At 38.4% G+C, this 17,135-nt stretch overlaps 1 protein-coding gene across 1 annotated transcript in view; it reads right to left on the bottom strand.

The window, feature by feature from the left end:
• LOC135083298 (uncharacterized) overlaps positions 1 to 17,135 on the bottom strand; it is a 187,957-nt gene that overhangs the window by 18,704 nt on the left and 152,118 nt on the right. Inside the window, exon 5 of the mRNA XM_063978039.1 lies at positions 142 to 2,049. Within this exon, the coding sequence (XP_063834109.1) occupies positions 149 to 2,032 (1,884 nt within the window). The 5' untranslated portion in view covers positions 2,033 to 2,049 and the 3' untranslated portion in view covers positions 142 to 148. The remainder of the gene's footprint in view (positions 1 to 141; positions 2,050 to 17,135) is intronic.

Genomic DNA, 17,135 nt, shown 5'->3' with positions numbered 1-17,135 from the left:
TTTATTCCAACGCAGTTGTAATACAATTTTCAGTGTGCGGTCTTGCAAACGGACGACAAACGTTCACCTCAAACCGTCTAATTTGAAAAAGCTATAACGGGTCAATGTAAATATTAGTTTGTAAAAAACGACAATACTTACCAAGAAATCAGAGATACAGCGTCGGCACCCTCTTCTGTGCTCCCAGCGATAACTTCGTGCCCATTTTCTTGTAACTCTCATTTTTAACCCTACATTTTGGTTTCTCATTCGGTTCCACGGGACAGCCCTTCAGCTCCCACACCAGGTTCGTCAAGGATTTAGGCCTGCTCAGCTTCCTGGATCTCTTTTCTGGCAACTTCGGCCCGTTCCCAGAATCCCCAGAAGTCCTGCCGCCAGAATGGCTCGAGTCTAAAGTCCCGTCTAATTCCATCGCCTGGTGGATATTCGAAAGACTTTTATACCTTATGTTGAAGATAGGAGAATCACCCTTCGTTAACGGACGCACCGGACTAGCTATAGGACTAGGACTCTCCTTGGTCGGAGAATTGCTTTTCTGCCGGAACACCATCCTGCTTTTGTTATTGTTTATATTGTTCTTGATGAACAGCTTCGGCAAATTGTTCGGGGCTGGTGCAATGGAACACTTTTCTTTGTAAACTGTTACTGGTGTCTCTTTTATTGGAACTGTTGCCTTGCGAGTTCTTTTCTCTGCCTTTTGACAGAGTTGAGGCTTTTTTGTAGGGATGGTCTCTATGGGAGGTGGTTCTGGTTTAATTTCGGTTATTAAAGGCATATGAATAGGCGTGGGCGCTGGTGAAGACGGGGCAGACTCGTGGCGACTTGGCTCGTTGGAGTATGACGCTTTGATATTCTTCGGCAGTGGAGCAAATCCTCTTACGTAGTCGTAGATCTGGTCTATTTCATCGTATTCATCGGGGATGCTGTTCTCGTCTCTATGGCTGCTGTAAATATGACTATGGCGCGTTATATGCTTATGCTGATTGGCAGTATCTGATGACGCACTCCTTCGGAGGAAGTAACCAGTTTTGATCAAAGGTGGAGCGTGTAATGGGGCATTCAGTAATCTTTTGGGGTCACCAAGCTTTCCGTCTAGCACGTGTATCCTGTCGACAACGTCTACGAGCAATCGATTGCACTTTTCGACTAATCTAGAGAATTCCATGAAGTTTTTGATCTGCTCCTCGTTTTTGCATCTTTGCATTTTCAGAGGAGCGGCTAAAGGGAGCGCTATGAGAGCGTTGCCTTCTTTCTGGAGTGGCAGCGCGAAGACGTGGTCTTCTTCAAACATGGACAGCAATCTCAGTTCTGGTACAAAATGGTTGGAACTTTTCAGGCCTCTTGGAGGAGTTCCGTGTACAAGCCTCACTGTAATGGGCAGTCTCTTCGTCAGCAACGTCTTCGCTGTGTGCACTCCGCTGATGTTCTCTTCTTTGGCAATGGCTGAGAACTTTCCTCTCTGGTCTTGGCTCAACAGCACCGTGTCTCCTTTGGAGTCGGTGCATTTTAAATATTTACTTTTACCTAAGAACACTTCGCCTCTCGGCATGATGACTTCGCCCGCGGGCAGGTTTCTGGCCCCATCTGCTGTTACGTTACCATCTAGATCTGTTTTAGCGCAGATCACTCTGATGGGTTCTCTGACAAGGCATCCATCGTCTAGTTTTCTTCTGGCTAGTTCGGCGACCGATTCTATACATCTCACAGCTCTGCCTTCCTCGCTTAGTAGCTCAAAATACCCTTTGTAAGAGTCGGGGATGGCAATCCTTGGTCCTACACTGACCATCCGTCTTCCCTCTTTAAGTTTGATGGCTTGGGCGATGATTTTCTTTCTTTTTCCGGCGGAGACAAGAAGAGCTGTGCTTTGGAGGCTGGGACTTGGGAGGGTTGGGACGCCAAGGCCGCCATATTGACCCTTGATGATCTTGGCGACGTTGGGGAGGCGATGCTTGGCAGCGAACTCTCGTAGGTAGTTGCCTTCGTCCGCCCAGCGGGAGGCGGCTACCACGATCTGGCCATCTGTGGCTGCCATCGTGGACGTAGTCACATCTGGAAAGATGAAAAAGGTTTGGTTAGATTCTATGTTCCATAGTCAATATTCTTGGCAGTAAGGGTGGTCCGGATTTCCAAGGGATTTCATAAAATAGCCTTAAGACTATGGTGCTGCGGTTGCTATGAATTTTGCAGTGTACTTCGTTTGCCTTTGAATGACAATGTTGACTTGGCTGAAACAGATTACGCAATAATCTAGATATGTTTCCTAGGTCTGTAATAATATTGATTTGGGTTCTATTTTGATAAAAGCTGTTACTATGTTTATTTTGAACATATACGAGTAAATGTAATTTCTCTTGAGCGGAGACGTTGAGTTTATTTTGCTCTCAGAAATTATAGTAGTATTGAAATGAGAGAGAGAGTCATCGAATCATAGTGACACACAAATTCTTGTATTCTTGCAATGACTTGCATTTATTGCAAGAAAGTGTCATCATAAATATCGCAAGTTATTTCAAACATATTCTTACAAATTCATTAATTAATTACTGGCTGGTTTTTAAAAAGACAACAAAGAAAAAAGAAACAAAATACAGTTGTCAGCGTATAAACAAATATCCATAAGTTATTTGAAGCTTATCATTAAAATACGGTACAAAATTCATTGGAAAAACACGTTTATTTGGAAGGTTGATTTGCCGACTACTAAAAAGAGGCAAAGATCAAAACATTCGTACGGCTCTTAAGTCACTCAGTTTCTTTTTTAAACAACCGTTAGTATGCGTAATATTTGCAAAAACAATCAGAATTTTTCTTCGTAATGCTAAAGGTACAGCCACACTAACAAAGTTCTCATCTCGAATTAATAATGCTGAAGGTACTCGTAATTTAAGGCGATTAGAGTCCTCAATGACCTTGGGCGTTTGACCTTCACGCCGCGCGAAACACCCGCGCACCCCGCACGAAAACTCCGATTTGACACCGATCAAAATTACACGGGCATAAGTAGATACAGAATAGAAGCTCTTTTTTCATGACATTACTGCCTATTATTTTAAACTTGAATTGATGAACCTTGATGTCGGTGTCATTTAACTCAGGCGTAAAGGTATTTAATAAAAATAACACAATCCATGAACATTTTGTACGGGATATTTTTTTTTAATTTTTCGTAAATTTTCAAATGTTTTTTTCGGTTCAGCCGTTCTCGAAATTTGAACATGTAATATGTAGGTAACTTCGGGTGGAATCTTGCAAGCTGAATTTGTTAGACCAACTTCCTGACGACAGCTGTAGCTATTGGAACACATAGTAGTATTGTCTATGGTTTAAAAAAGCAAATGTTTCTTCTTTTGTCTATTGTCATTCTCTTTGTGTCACTTATGAAGAATAAACTGAAAATGTGTTTAATCTCGTCTTTTTATTAGAAATCCTTCAACAACTGATTGAGTTAAAATTTTGGATATACATGTAATTCGGATGACAATGCAATATTGTGATGACATGGAGTCCATCTGATGATAGAGTTGGAATGCCAGTGGCCCCATAGCAACTCCGGGATTAAACGATTCCATCGAGTTTAGGCTCGTTTGATTTGTATTTATTTATTTATATAAATATAAGTAAGTAATATTATGTAAGTAAGCTACTTTAAAAATCACGAGTACCTACCTACTTCAATTCTCAAAGGCAAACAGGGTCTGATGATGGAGCTGGAATGTGGCCGTAGGAATAGGCTAGTTTCTTAAAAAACACTTTTAGTCCGTCAATTACACTATCAAAAAATATTGGACACGGGATATTTTTATTTGTCAACAAACAAGTAATCACGAAGTTATGATGCGATGAAATTCCGCGTGACGACACAAATCGCAACAATTTTAAGCACGCCTTAACGTCATGTGCCTTTTCTGAACTTTGGCGTGCTTTATCTCTTTAAATTTTCATAAGTTTAAAAAAGTGAAAAATACATTTAAAGTATTTTTTTGGTAAGTTGACCGACGGACTAATTCAAACTCTTGCTTTACCCAGGAAACATCCCTATTCTTCGAAATTATTACGAGCTACATAACGAAAAATCTTTGCTACTACGCCGCAGCAAATTCCGCATCATAAATAAAAAAATAAATTAAAAGAATAAAACCTTTTTTTTTTAAACAAGTTTTTGTATGCTAATAATTTTAGTTTCATGACATGCTCCCAAAGTTCATCATCTTATAAGAGGATTTCAGTTTTTATCGACGAAACTTTTTAATTATTATAGCCTATAGGTACGTTTCATGGTTAGGTAATTTAGGGAAGTTTATTTGCACTTAACATGAAAAATATGGTATCAATGTACTGTGTACCTATGCACCTTCAGTGGCAACAACAAGGTCTATTGAGTACCTATAGTCTAAAGCCTGGTCCGTGAGCACGTAGAATCCCGTCCAATGACCCCAAGCTACCCATGTCGCGCTCGCACACTCACTGCGGGCGCCCGTCGCACAGTCGCGACAGCAACATAATTACGCGCGAGCGATAGGGATGGGTAGCTTGGGGTCATTGGACGGGATTCTACGTGCTCACGGACCAGGCTTTACTAAAGGCATGAAATAAATTAATTTTCACCAAAAATTAAAACCAACTCCAAAACGAATCACCAAAAGGTAGGCTGTCACCGACTCCGAAAATGTCAATCATGATATACGGGCATTTGTAATCAGTATCCACATTTTTTAATAAGCTCTATAGAACAATTCATCAATACCACTTTATCTTATTTTTTTTTAACTGTGGTAACTATTTTCGCGAAGAAACATATTGAAAATCTAATTCTAAATGGCCCATTTGCGCCGAGCCTAAGTATGAAAAATATAAATTGTTTTCTTCACGTAAATCGATTACTACTGATTCTGACTCGCTCCTAATTTGGATACTGATTGCAAAGGCCCAGTAAATAAATAACGGAATATATTTTCAACTTTTACTTATCTAGTGCCGTTTTTTTTGGAGTCGATTTTTTTACACTAATAGATTCTATTTAGGTAGATAATAGCGTCCGAGCATGCCTTAATTCAATCGTATCGTCTGACTGAACGTGCTCTATGAACAACTCTGACATAAAAACTATTGTCAAACAAAGACTAGGTTGCACCATCTTATTTTAAATTTGACAAAAGTCAAAAATCTGTCAAACTCCATACAAAAAAACACCGGTTATCGCCAAAGCTACGGTCAAAGTTAGGTCACGTCAGGTGGTGCAACTCAGCCAAAGAAAAAATTCATTTTGATCGCTAATGTCAGTTTGCAGCGAGTGACACAACCTCCCCGTCTGAAGGCCAGCGGCCGACTGCCGCCCGCACCCCGCGAAGGCCCCCTCAACAGCAAAACGTTCGGAATTTATCAAAAGTAAAATTTATGAATGAAAGTAATGTTCGATTGAAAAACGCAACGTGTCATTTAAAGATTAAAGAATTCCTAATCTATTGGTGCAAAAATCTTTTAAATTAACATAGCCGTTTTGGAGGAGTAGGGAATTTAAGTAAAAAATCGATGTCCCGTATTTATTTTTTTAATCCAAAACAAAGAGACGTAGCGAAAATTCAAACGTCACAAATGTAGTCCTTGAACTGTTGTATAACATATATTTTTTTCAACTATTTCTGTCCAGCAGTAAAAGAGGAGTAGGCTTTACAAAATGCCCATTTGACGCGGATTGAGGACTCTAATCGCCTTAATTAACAGTATTATATTTTGGAATGTGGTTATAGAGGTAGAGGGACTCTACCACAAAAAGGATGTAAAAACTTACTAAACAGTAACTGTTGCTGCAACGCAACTCCAGGATCAACTGCTTGACCACCGAGAAAAAGCCAATTAATGAAGGTCAAGTTTGTCCCGGGGGAATGTCAAACTGTCATTGGACCCGTAACGAAATTAATCAGAAGAACATAGGAGGAGTTCGAAGTTAGGATCGACTTTCCTCCAGTGCAAAGCGGATATAATAAGAGACAAAATAAAGGTATAAGTAATCTTTAAGAAAAGTTATACACCATGGACAGTAAGCATCAATTATGGGGACCTATCTTTGTGAGTTTGGTATAACGACAGTGTGTTGTTAGCTTAACAAATGCAATGAATGCTGGTTTCGGGTTTGCGGTACACCGTTACGCAATAAAGAGTTTTCTGGCGAAAACAAACATTAACAACTCTAAAGACCTTGCTTTTAACGCGTATGGGACAAAAAACCGGATAAGTGTGAGCTGTTTTGTCTTGCAGCAAAACAATATGGTCCCGTATAAAGTTATTACATTTAAGCATTAGAATACTTTTTGTTTGATCTCCCACCATTGGGTCACCCTGTACAATTTATAGTACACTAGCGGCCGCCCGCGATTTCATACGCGTCGACCCCGTTTTACCTCCTTATGGGTTGAATTTTGCAAATCTCGCCAGAAGAACCAAAATTGGTCCGTATGGTATTGTTGAGTTATGCGCTTACCAACACATTTTGCGATTCATTTTTATATTACAGATTTATTGTGAGTAAACTAATAAGCCTAAGAATATAAGATATTTTCAAAATAAACAATAGTCTTACGACAAAAGTTTCAGTTTATAAACTTGAGGATTACTGTCATGGTTCTCTTCTTAAAACTTGTACGAAACCCTAAAATTGTGCGAATACTTCATATGAAAGACGACATTCCGTCTTGTATAATTTAAGAATTATTTTGATCGTATATTACACTTATGTTGATAAAGAGACTTTTATCATTGGCAGCTTTATAACCTGAAGTTATTCAGCCGACATAGTGGTAGGAGAAGGGATAGGTGGCCGAATAGAAAGAAAGATACATTTATTACAATGGACATCACACAAATACAGGCAATTACATAGACATGACAGTGGCACATAATAATGGAAGAAGAAAAAATAAAAACAAGAGTAAACTGAGCAGTGCCACCCATTCACCAACAAGATGCCCACTGCAACGGGACCCCACTCAGCATATGCCGTGGCCCACGGTGACGAAGGCCACGGCGCTGGTTTTCAGTGTGCCCCATGCCGAGTGAGGGTCACGGACCATTGGTAAAATAAATAAAATAGTAAGCTGCATAAAATTGTCTAGATAAACATACATAAATAGTAATATTAGTGCATATGTTACGGTCAAAGTGATAAATGTGAAAATTATGAATAATCGCCGGTTATTATGAATAATTACCGCATGATTTGGTAAATGTGATTAATATGAGGTCATTTATGTGTGTATAAAACTAAATAGGCGGCTTAGGGGTGGCCCAAGGGCCACCCCCGCCGCACCTTAACCTATTTTTCACTTTAAATCAAAACATTATGTTATAGGCATCATAGAAAAGTAATATTATGCAAGAAACATTCCAAAATCATTATGCCAAATTATATTGATATATGATATCAAAACGTTCAAAAGTTTGGCTGTACACGAGCACGTACACAAGATGTTGTTCTCTTTTATGAATTTTTTTAGTACTAAGGTTGAATTATTAAATAATCACTGTTAAATGTGATTAATTTATCACTTTTACCGCGACTGTCGGTAATTATTCATAATAACCGGTTATTATTAATAATTTTCAATTTATCACATTAACCGTAACACATAGATAAATACAAAAGGCGGGAAATCGGTTAGGATGATAAGACTACGTGTATTAAGAATACTATTTACTAATAATATGTGAATATGTTGCTGAAATACATGATTTGTTATAATACTCATAAAACTGCTTCGGGACTACTCGTTGTGAAGCCTTAGAATATGAACTGATGAAAATCTATATCATTAATGGTAACTTGACCTTAATTGGTTGGGTTTTAATTGGCGGTTAAGCTGTAGATCCTGGCTACACAGGAGTTACAGCGGTGGGAACGAAAGATGGGGATAGGCTTTTTTGATGAAAAATATCCGATTTATACGTATAATCGCCATTCGTTTTTATTATTAGAAAAACATATGATTATTGTTATGAGTTGGACGTGTGTAAAGGTATATTATGGTTCTTTCTGTGGCATTGTAACTTCTAAATAGGTAAACCTAATGAGGTTTCAACTAGATTTTTGTTTGTCAGATGGCTTATTTTAAAATCTTGCTTTCAGGGCTAAAATGTATTTTTTTTTCAACAATTGTGCATTGTAATTATTGGTTTACAGTGTCAATAATTGGTTCAAAATTTCAATTTTAGTCAACATTTCAGCATGGTTGATAGAAACTCAACCAAATACAAAAACATAATATAAAAACTCCATTGGTTTGTCCATCAGCTGAGCGGGTACCGTTACGTCATAAAATGTTGTAATTTTGTGCTAAAAACTAAAGAGCTGATACGCGGTTTGTTTAAAGCTAGGGACACAGTGAGCGCAGAATATAAATTATGTAGATTATTTTTTTCAGACTGATTGACACAAAATATGAAAAAAAAAAAAACAAATTGCCTCAAAATAAAAACACACAAAATATAAAATAAACATATCTGCTGAATTACAGGCGAATATTTCCTTTCACTCGCAATCAAATAAATAAGTTATTGTTAAGTGTCTACAACTTAGTGATCAATTTGTCAACATGGCACATAGTATCTAGTCTCTCACTATGATGCATGGAGTTACACAAATATCACACGTTCTCAAATGGCTAATACTCACATGGAGCTAGAAAAACGTCCTACACGTATTTCGTTTTTAACGCATCAATGGCCACAGAACATCTGAGATGATATGATTATTATAGAGGAGAAAACCTTTTTTTTCTAGTTCGTTACACAATAATATTATTAAGTAAAGAGTTATAATATTGCTTACAGACCGTGAAGACCGATGCACTGTATTATTTATTAAAAAGAAACGATCATTTTGTTGCGTTTTACTTTATTATTTGAAACCGTGAACCGTAACGATCGATGTGTTGTCTGTCGCATATTTTAACTGAAATCGTGTTTGCTGCGAAGATGAATGTTGAAGTAATAAAATAAGAATTAAATTGCCTGCCAATATTACTATTTAAATAGTTGCGAGTGAGATTGCTACTAATGACGTGCGGACTTTCAGGGTTTTTCAGCAGCTCAAAATTTTCAGGCCTGTAACATATGCCAATCGATAGGCCCCATTGAGTTCTTCAATTTGAAGCCAAAAACAGAGCTAATAGCTCAACATGGGACCAGAAAAACGTCAAAATACTTCGTACGAGTACGAAAATATCCATAACCTTTTTGCTAATGTACGAGTTTAGTACTTACTTATTTTGACATATTTCCTATACTGAAACTGTCAATGTGCCGAACTTATTCTTCAGTTAAAAGTTATCCGACGATTGAAAAATCAGCCCTTGAAAGACTAAAAAATACATCGCGCCCAGTGTGCCACCAGCCCGTATGCGCCGGCGCGTAACGTAGTGTTATTCGGCGTTACATCAACGGCATTGTCCCTGTACGTTGACCTTAAACTTGCGGTGATGCCAGCGAGCGCTGTTACGTCACATCACAACTCGTCTGTGTTTTTCGTGGGTTATAGACTTTTTCGTAAACTGGTCACATGGAAAAGTCAATAAATTCGTCACACTTATATTATCTAACCTGTCATTTAGTGCGAATTTTCGAATTCGTTTTTAAATTGGGGGAACTCTAACTTCCGGTACGGCTACAGACACAGACAGATATTTTAGATTGGATTTCCACTAGATATTTTAACTCACATTTCTTAGATTAATTATTATAATGTTTTTATACGTATTTTTGTTTGAATATTGTCTCGTGGTTTAACGTATGCTTATTCATGTTTATAACAAATTTGTTTTTAAATAAATTATATTTAATGCTCACAAAAGTGTGACGAGTTTACTTTATAGCAGATAACCCCTTTTCGTTTGCACGAAGCTTTAAAGTTTCCAGGTACATTTTTGAAAATGATCTTGCATAATAAAGTTGTAGTCATTTAAGAAGCTGTTATTGGGTCAAAAAGTAAATAATAAAAAGTTATTACGACTGTACCTATGGGAACTTAGTCCAATATTGGTTTCCTTGTAGCTTTATGTTGCTTTTTATTACCAAACTATAAATTTTCCCTTAGGCCTACAAAAAGACCCTTAAAATTAATTAAGTATACAATTCGCTCACTGTATATTTTACTTTCCTAAAAACTTTAATTAATAATGTGCGCACGTCCAATTAGTGGCCGACTATGTTTTGTATCTTTCTTTCGTATTTTTACCACATTTACCTTTTGTTTTTGTGTGAACTAATGAATTATGTGCACTTCTGGCGATGGAAAGGCAATGGAATTTTAAAATTATTTTAATTGATAAATGTAGAGTTCAGAAAAATTCATTCATTTTTGTTGGTGTCGGCAAACATTCACACACAGACAGTTTTTTATTTGGATAATGTTTTCAAATCGGCTTTTACATTTGATATTTACATGCTAGTTGTGGGGGGAGAAAGTAGAATTTAACCTTGGCACATTAAGCTACACACAAGACAATATCTTATCCTACTAATATTATAAATGCGAAAGTTTGTGTGGATGTTTGTTACTCTTTCACGCAGAAACTACTGAACGGATTTTGATGAAACTTTACAGTATTATTGTTTATAACCCAGAATAACATATAGGCTATAATTTATGAAAGCCTGTGACCAACTAAATTTCTCGCGGGTAAAACCGCGGGCAAAAGCTAGTTTAGTTATAATATAGGCTATTTTCCAAGAAATCATAGAAACTTCTGATGCTGGTTGACAAAAACGATTTTCAAGTAACTAACAAAAACAACATTACATCAGATTTTGTAAAATTGCAACTAGATTAAGATGCCACAGTGTATATTGACGTGCTTTTATTTGTAACACAAAAAAACATTATCAATATCAAAGCCTGCAATTCCCAAGAGCAGATAAGCAATCTGCCTTCGCTTATCAATACAGACAATTGCAAAGAAATCGTCCACAAACCGAAAGATCACGAGTCGACTCCGACATTTTTCTATTGGAGTGTACATCACGACTCCGTCGCACGATTAAACCTATTGTGGAGTTAATATTGTGGGTAACTGTACTCGATCGCGGTAGACAAATAAGGAGCTTCGGTTGGGGCTATGAAAACAGCGGGTATGTTTATTTATTTATTTATTTAAGGCTATGTTATTACCCTATTTTACTTGTACGCGGTTAAATAGGGTTTTTTATGCAGAACAAGGCAGGTATTTGACCGCAATCGCACCTGATATTAAAGATGCTGTCAAGGATGGTACATTGCCTATTCACTCTCCTTTTCCTGTTCCTTGAATAGGCCTGGATTATAGTTTTCGGGAAAGACCGCAGCAGGCAACGAATTCCAGTCCCTAGCTGTTCGCATTATAAAAGAGTTACCGAAACGCTTAGTGCGAGCTGGTGGAATGGCGACAATGTAGGGATGGTACGCTAACCTGCGTCTGGTTTCCCGGTGAAGGAAAGGGGTGGTGGAATTAGGTTGGAATGTTACATTGGGTTTTTTGACTTTATGAATATGTAGTGCAACCAGAAGTGCAGGGAAGTGAAGGAGCGATCGTTGTGGAAAACCTTGGGGTCTTTGTGCAGCACGGGACTATTCTCACCTCTCGTTCTCACTGCTGCAACTCCTGTGTAGCCAGGATCTACAGCTTGACCGCCAACTAGTGAAGGCCAAGTTTGTCCTGGGGGAAAGTTAAACTGTTATTGGACCCGCAACAAATTAATCAGAAGAACATAGAAGGAGTTCGAAGTTAAGGTTCGACTTCCCTCCAGTGCAAAAGTCTTTGTGCTGCAGTGATCGTCCTATTGTTTTAAGAGGATGTCCTCAACTTCAACCACACCAACGCAGATCGCCATTGCCAGCGCGATCATAGGCTAATGACAAGTCGCGCGACCCATGACAGTCCGCGCGATCTGTCATTGGCATAAGATCGCGCCGGCGATGAGGATCTGCACGCTTTGGTGTAGTTGATGCTTTAACTGTTTAATTTGACCTGTCGTTAGGGCGTTAAGAACCTAGCTAACAAACTTGAAATTATGTGTCACTACTTTCATGGCCCCAAAGTCCGAGAATCGCTCTCTGTCCGCTACATGGGGTTCCCATGAACGTCTGATTTATACGACTCGGCGTGGAGCCCCAATTTGGACATGTCATATTTATGTGCCGATCCGTAATTATGCTTAGATTTTATTAGGCCAAATTGTTTTATAGTCAAATCATTTGTGTGTGTAACCGGTAGGCGGATCGAGCAATGAAATCATTATAAAACCATTGAATTCTGCCGCTCAAATAAATAACTAGCGGCCGCCAGCGACTTCGTACGCGTGGATCCCGTTTTATCCCCTTAGGGGTTGGATTTTGCAAAATCCCGTCTGAGTGAGCACCTGCGTTCTAAAAGTAACCCCCATGCAAAATTTGAGACTCTTAGCACTTGTAGTTTCTGAGATTTCGTGATGAGTGAGTGAGTCAGTCAGTCAATCAGTGACAATTGACTGTCAAGTAGAGTGGGAGTTCCTAAAATTACGGTTAGGTATTATACTGTATTTTGTGCTAAACGCTAACTAATTAACAGTGAAATAATACATTATTATCGGCGGCCTGGTTAACCGTGTCAGTTACCGGATAATGTTATGCAAAACTGTCGCTTAACTAAGTAAAGTACCGTTGTTTTTACAAAAAAACAATAAATTAAAAGCCTTGAAATGTGGGACATCTTTATGTTTCACGCTATTCTTTACTAAGTGCCAAAATTTGGACTGTATTAAATGTCTGTCTGTCCGTAACAGTGATTTTGGCAGATTATGACAGACTAAAAATTATACCAGTAATAAAAATATGGTAGTTGTAACTTGATATAGGTTTAGGTAGTCTTAAACACAAATTATTGGAACAATAAGATGCTGGTATGATAATAAAAAAAATGAGTGGATAGAAAAATGTTTCAAAGTGATCTTTCAGATACAGACTATCAAATGAACGACCGATGACCATTTCTTCCTTTCTGTCTTCATACCAATTTCGATACTAATTCTTTGTTAGTTTCTATCAAAATTAACTATAAATATTCATCATCATCTCAAGCGAAGCTTATAAATGCATTTCAATGATTAAAAATTTCTTAACATCTTTTTCATACAAGCAAACTCCGGTCTTCATCATAGCTCAAACAATTTCCAATTACCCATAACAAATTCTTTAGCCTTATTTCTATACAAGAAGACATATTTTCGCACCTCAATTGCTCCATAGAACATTGGCTGAATGAACAATCGGTCCTCGCTCTGTTTGGTTCAAGTTCGAGGCCTGGCTAGGGCTGTCAACTTTACCAATACTATTATTTATTCGAACGTGCATTGAGTGCTAAGTGACACCGTTGTTTTCGGGCACAATTTGGTACAAAAGACTACGGGACTGATTTTTGGTAAATAACAGGGTCTTTCTCCTGCAGTGGAGTGGACTAAATGAATCTGATGAAGAACGCAAAAACATTATCTAATTTCTCCATTTCTGTGGTCTAGTTTTAAGACCACTTGGTCGCGGATTCGATTCCCAATGAGGGCAAAATTTTCTGCTGGATATGGTAGGGCTTATTATAAGTAGATACACCTGGCTAGCCACCACCATCTTACCTAAGTAACACAAAAATGCTTTTAATATTGTTGGAGTGCAGAGTTTGAGGTACGTTCCTCTGTGTTTGAGGATTTCTGGTGAAGATTCCACTTTCAGTCTGACCATGACTTTCACTTAGATCAGATGCAGGCCAAGAGCTTCCTCGTTGTGGATATAAAAAACATTGTTTCTTGAAGTTGGCAGCCCTAGACCAGCCAATGAATGTGGGTAATGAAGCGTGCTGATTCATAAACTGAGATAACACATTCTCTCAAATGTATAGAAATAGCGAGTATTTCGACCATAAAAATGAGTTCCCCGAAGACGCTACTTTGTCTTTGAATAAAATAACTGTCTAACTCGCCGATAATAATATTTCTGGCGTTTAGATAAAGTAATTTATCTAAAGTGAATACATTTATTTAAACCGAATTTCACTTGGGCGAAGTAGTGGCCAAAAGCTGTTTTTTTAACCGACTTCATTTGTAATAATAGTCTATCCCACTATAAGCGCATTGGTTTCAACTGTCTTGTTGACAAACAAATTTTTCAGACTTCAGACAAAGAATTAATTGAGACTCCCTTTGACTTTGGGCAACTAAAAAAACAATTGGTTTTTATTTTGACCCAAACGAATGGCATAAAATGTTCTAGCTGCATAACATCGTAACTGCACTTATGACATTACGCATGTTCCAGTGAGAAATCGTGTGAAATGAAGGAGGCATCTCATCAATACGGCTGTAAAACACAGCCACGACACGCGATCCGAGCCGTCCGGTGCCGGCCGACGTAAGTGGGCATTTCTTCCTGCATTAAGCCGCCGTGGTGTGGTGTGAGGCACAAGTCGCGGCGTAATAAACGTAAGTGCAGTTACGGCATTGTTTATATGAAGAGTAATACCGGTTGCAGACCAAGAGCTAAGCTAAGTTAGTTTCGTTTAGCTCGCATAGCTGACGCAGTTTCCCATAGAATTGGCATAATTTTCAGTCTACACACGACTATGGGAAACTGCGTCAGCTATGCGAGCTAAACGAAACTAACTTAGCTTAGCTCTTGGTCTGCAACCGGCAAAAGAGCTTTTGGAAATACATTCTCTTTGGCGTACAATGACAAAAAGCTCAAATCTCTAGCCATGGGGTTCCAGCATAGTGAAATAAGATCATCCCGCATTCTCCCATGGATGTCGTAAGAAGCGACTAAGATACAAATCTGTCTGTCTGTCTGTTCGCTCGTTTGTTCATACATCCATTCATTCATTTAATTATTTATAAATAATATTATGCAAATATCAGGCCCGAACCGTCTGGCCAGCATGGGATGTAGGTCAAATCCTCCATTTGGTTCTGATAACTTATAAGGATCACCCTTTAAGTGTGCTCCTACAGTGGAGACTACCTGTTTATTTGTTCGTTCGTTTCAGCCAAATGACGTCCACTGCTGGACAAAGGCCTCCCCCAAGGATTGCCACAACGACCGGTCCTACACCGCCCGCATCCAGGAACCTCTCGCGACCTTCACCAGATCGTCGGTCCACCTAGTACGGGGCTTGTCCACCCTACGTCTTCCACGTGGTCGCCACTCGAGACTTTTCTGTGAGCTATGTGCGACTACCAGATACCTCATCATCATCATCATCATCTCAGCCATAGGATGTCCACTGCTGAACATAGGCCTCCCCCAATGACTTCCACATCGCACGGTTGGTAGCGGCCTGCATCTTTCATCTTACAGATACTTCAAAAACTCTCATAAAACGCTACCTCTTGTGCTTTAGTCCTTTCGTAATCTACACAGAATTGATTGAGACGAAGGACTAATTTAGCGTTAATTGACCCTTAACGGACCCTTAACTCGCGTGTAACGGGGCCTTAATGCATTAATTGTTTTGCCGCCGCAGTCTGGTAATGCTTTCTGAGATTTGTTTGGTTAATTTTGAGAAGGACGTGAAATAACGACCGACTTTAAAGCATGATTTCCCGCTTTTTTATCCAACTAATAGCCGTCTTCTTTCATCATCAGGTCATTTGGTCTCCACTGCAGGAGCACGACTCTCTAATTCACCAGAGGCAAATGGAGGATTTGTCCTACCACTCTCCACACTGGCCAGACGGGTTGGGCTGTCTTGTTTAGAGTGTTTTAAATATCGTGCGGATTTCATCACGAAAATAAATTCTTATATGAAAAGGACACTAGCGGGTGTCACGCATGTGGGGCAACCCCTTTTGAAATAAAATGACCCTGATACTCCGTCGATCGCCTTGGTGGTAAGAACTATGGGAGTCCGGACTCAAATCCTTCAACTACCACAGAATATTAAAAACACCCTTTTTTACGGGGAAAAATGCGTTGAATCGCATACCTACCCTGCGGGGACAGGGTAGGTTATGTGGGGCTCACCAAGTCAGAAGGATGAGGCATACCCACTAAAAAGACCCCGGTGCTCTGTCACTCGCCATAAGTAGGAGACTGTGGTTTCTGGACAAAGCCTTCTCTACCACAGCCCCTCCCGGAAACTTAACCCTAACCCAACTATCTGTGTACCATTGCATCTATTAAAAACACCTTTAGAGGTCGTCTTGCAATTGTAGATAATGACTATCAAAACTTTAACACCTACCTAGCCAAATTATTTCGTCAATCACTGATCAAGTGTGCATAATTTAATCACATCGCGTCTTTTATAAAACTCATCTGATGATCAAAATGAAGTGTATGATTATACTTAACTATAATTATAAAATTAGATAATATTGCTTTCTGTATTAAGAAGCCTTCGATCTAGGGTTTCTGCTCGAGCTTTCTCGAACGCGAGAAAACTCGAGAAATTTGGCTTCATTCGAGACGAGAAAAAAATTACCGGAGCTCGAGAATTCTCGAGTTTCGATTTTGAAGCTTTAATATTCTTGAAAGCCTATTTTCTTAGACAAAAGTAAGTTTTTAATTATTTAATAGGTTAACGTTGCGTTTAGACTGGCCTAGTCTTTCCTTTTTTTAACTAATTTGATTTTCAAGTAATGATCTTAACCGAAACTAATAATGTTCACCTACGAGTATGCTATATTTTATTATGTTTGTATAACTGACTGATTTAAACAATTTAAAGACTGAAAATTTTTTGTTGACTATCTGTTACTTTAGGTACCTACTCGTAAATACGTTTATTCAAGTCGTTATCTTTAAGTTTAAAAATTTATTTAAAAGTTTTTTTTTTGTTTGTAAATGTAGGTTTATTATCGTAATTTTCTATTAATTTGGACTTGTGTTCTTTGGAAAACAAGTGATTCAATTGGAGCTCCAGATATGTATGGTTATTTATCCTTAAAGTACACGCGACTTTATGACTTTTGTTCCTTTAGTTAATTACTAAGTTATAATTATCCTACTAATATTATTAATGCGAAAGTTTGTGTGGATGTCTGGATGTTTGTTACTCTTTCACGCAAAAACTACTGAACGGATTTTGTTGAAATTTTACAGTATTATTGATTATAACCCAGACACATTATAACATTAATAAAAACCC

The sequence above is a fragment of the Ostrinia nubilalis genome, chromosome 23 (genome assembly GCF_963855985.1).
Source record: "Ostrinia nubilalis chromosome 23, ilOstNubi1.1, whole genome shotgun sequence".
NCBI classification, from domain to species: domain Eukaryota; kingdom Metazoa; phylum Arthropoda; class Insecta; order Lepidoptera; family Crambidae; genus Ostrinia; species Ostrinia nubilalis.
Note: the sequence above shows the minus strand (reverse complement) of the source record. Positions and strands in the feature narration are given on the sequence as shown.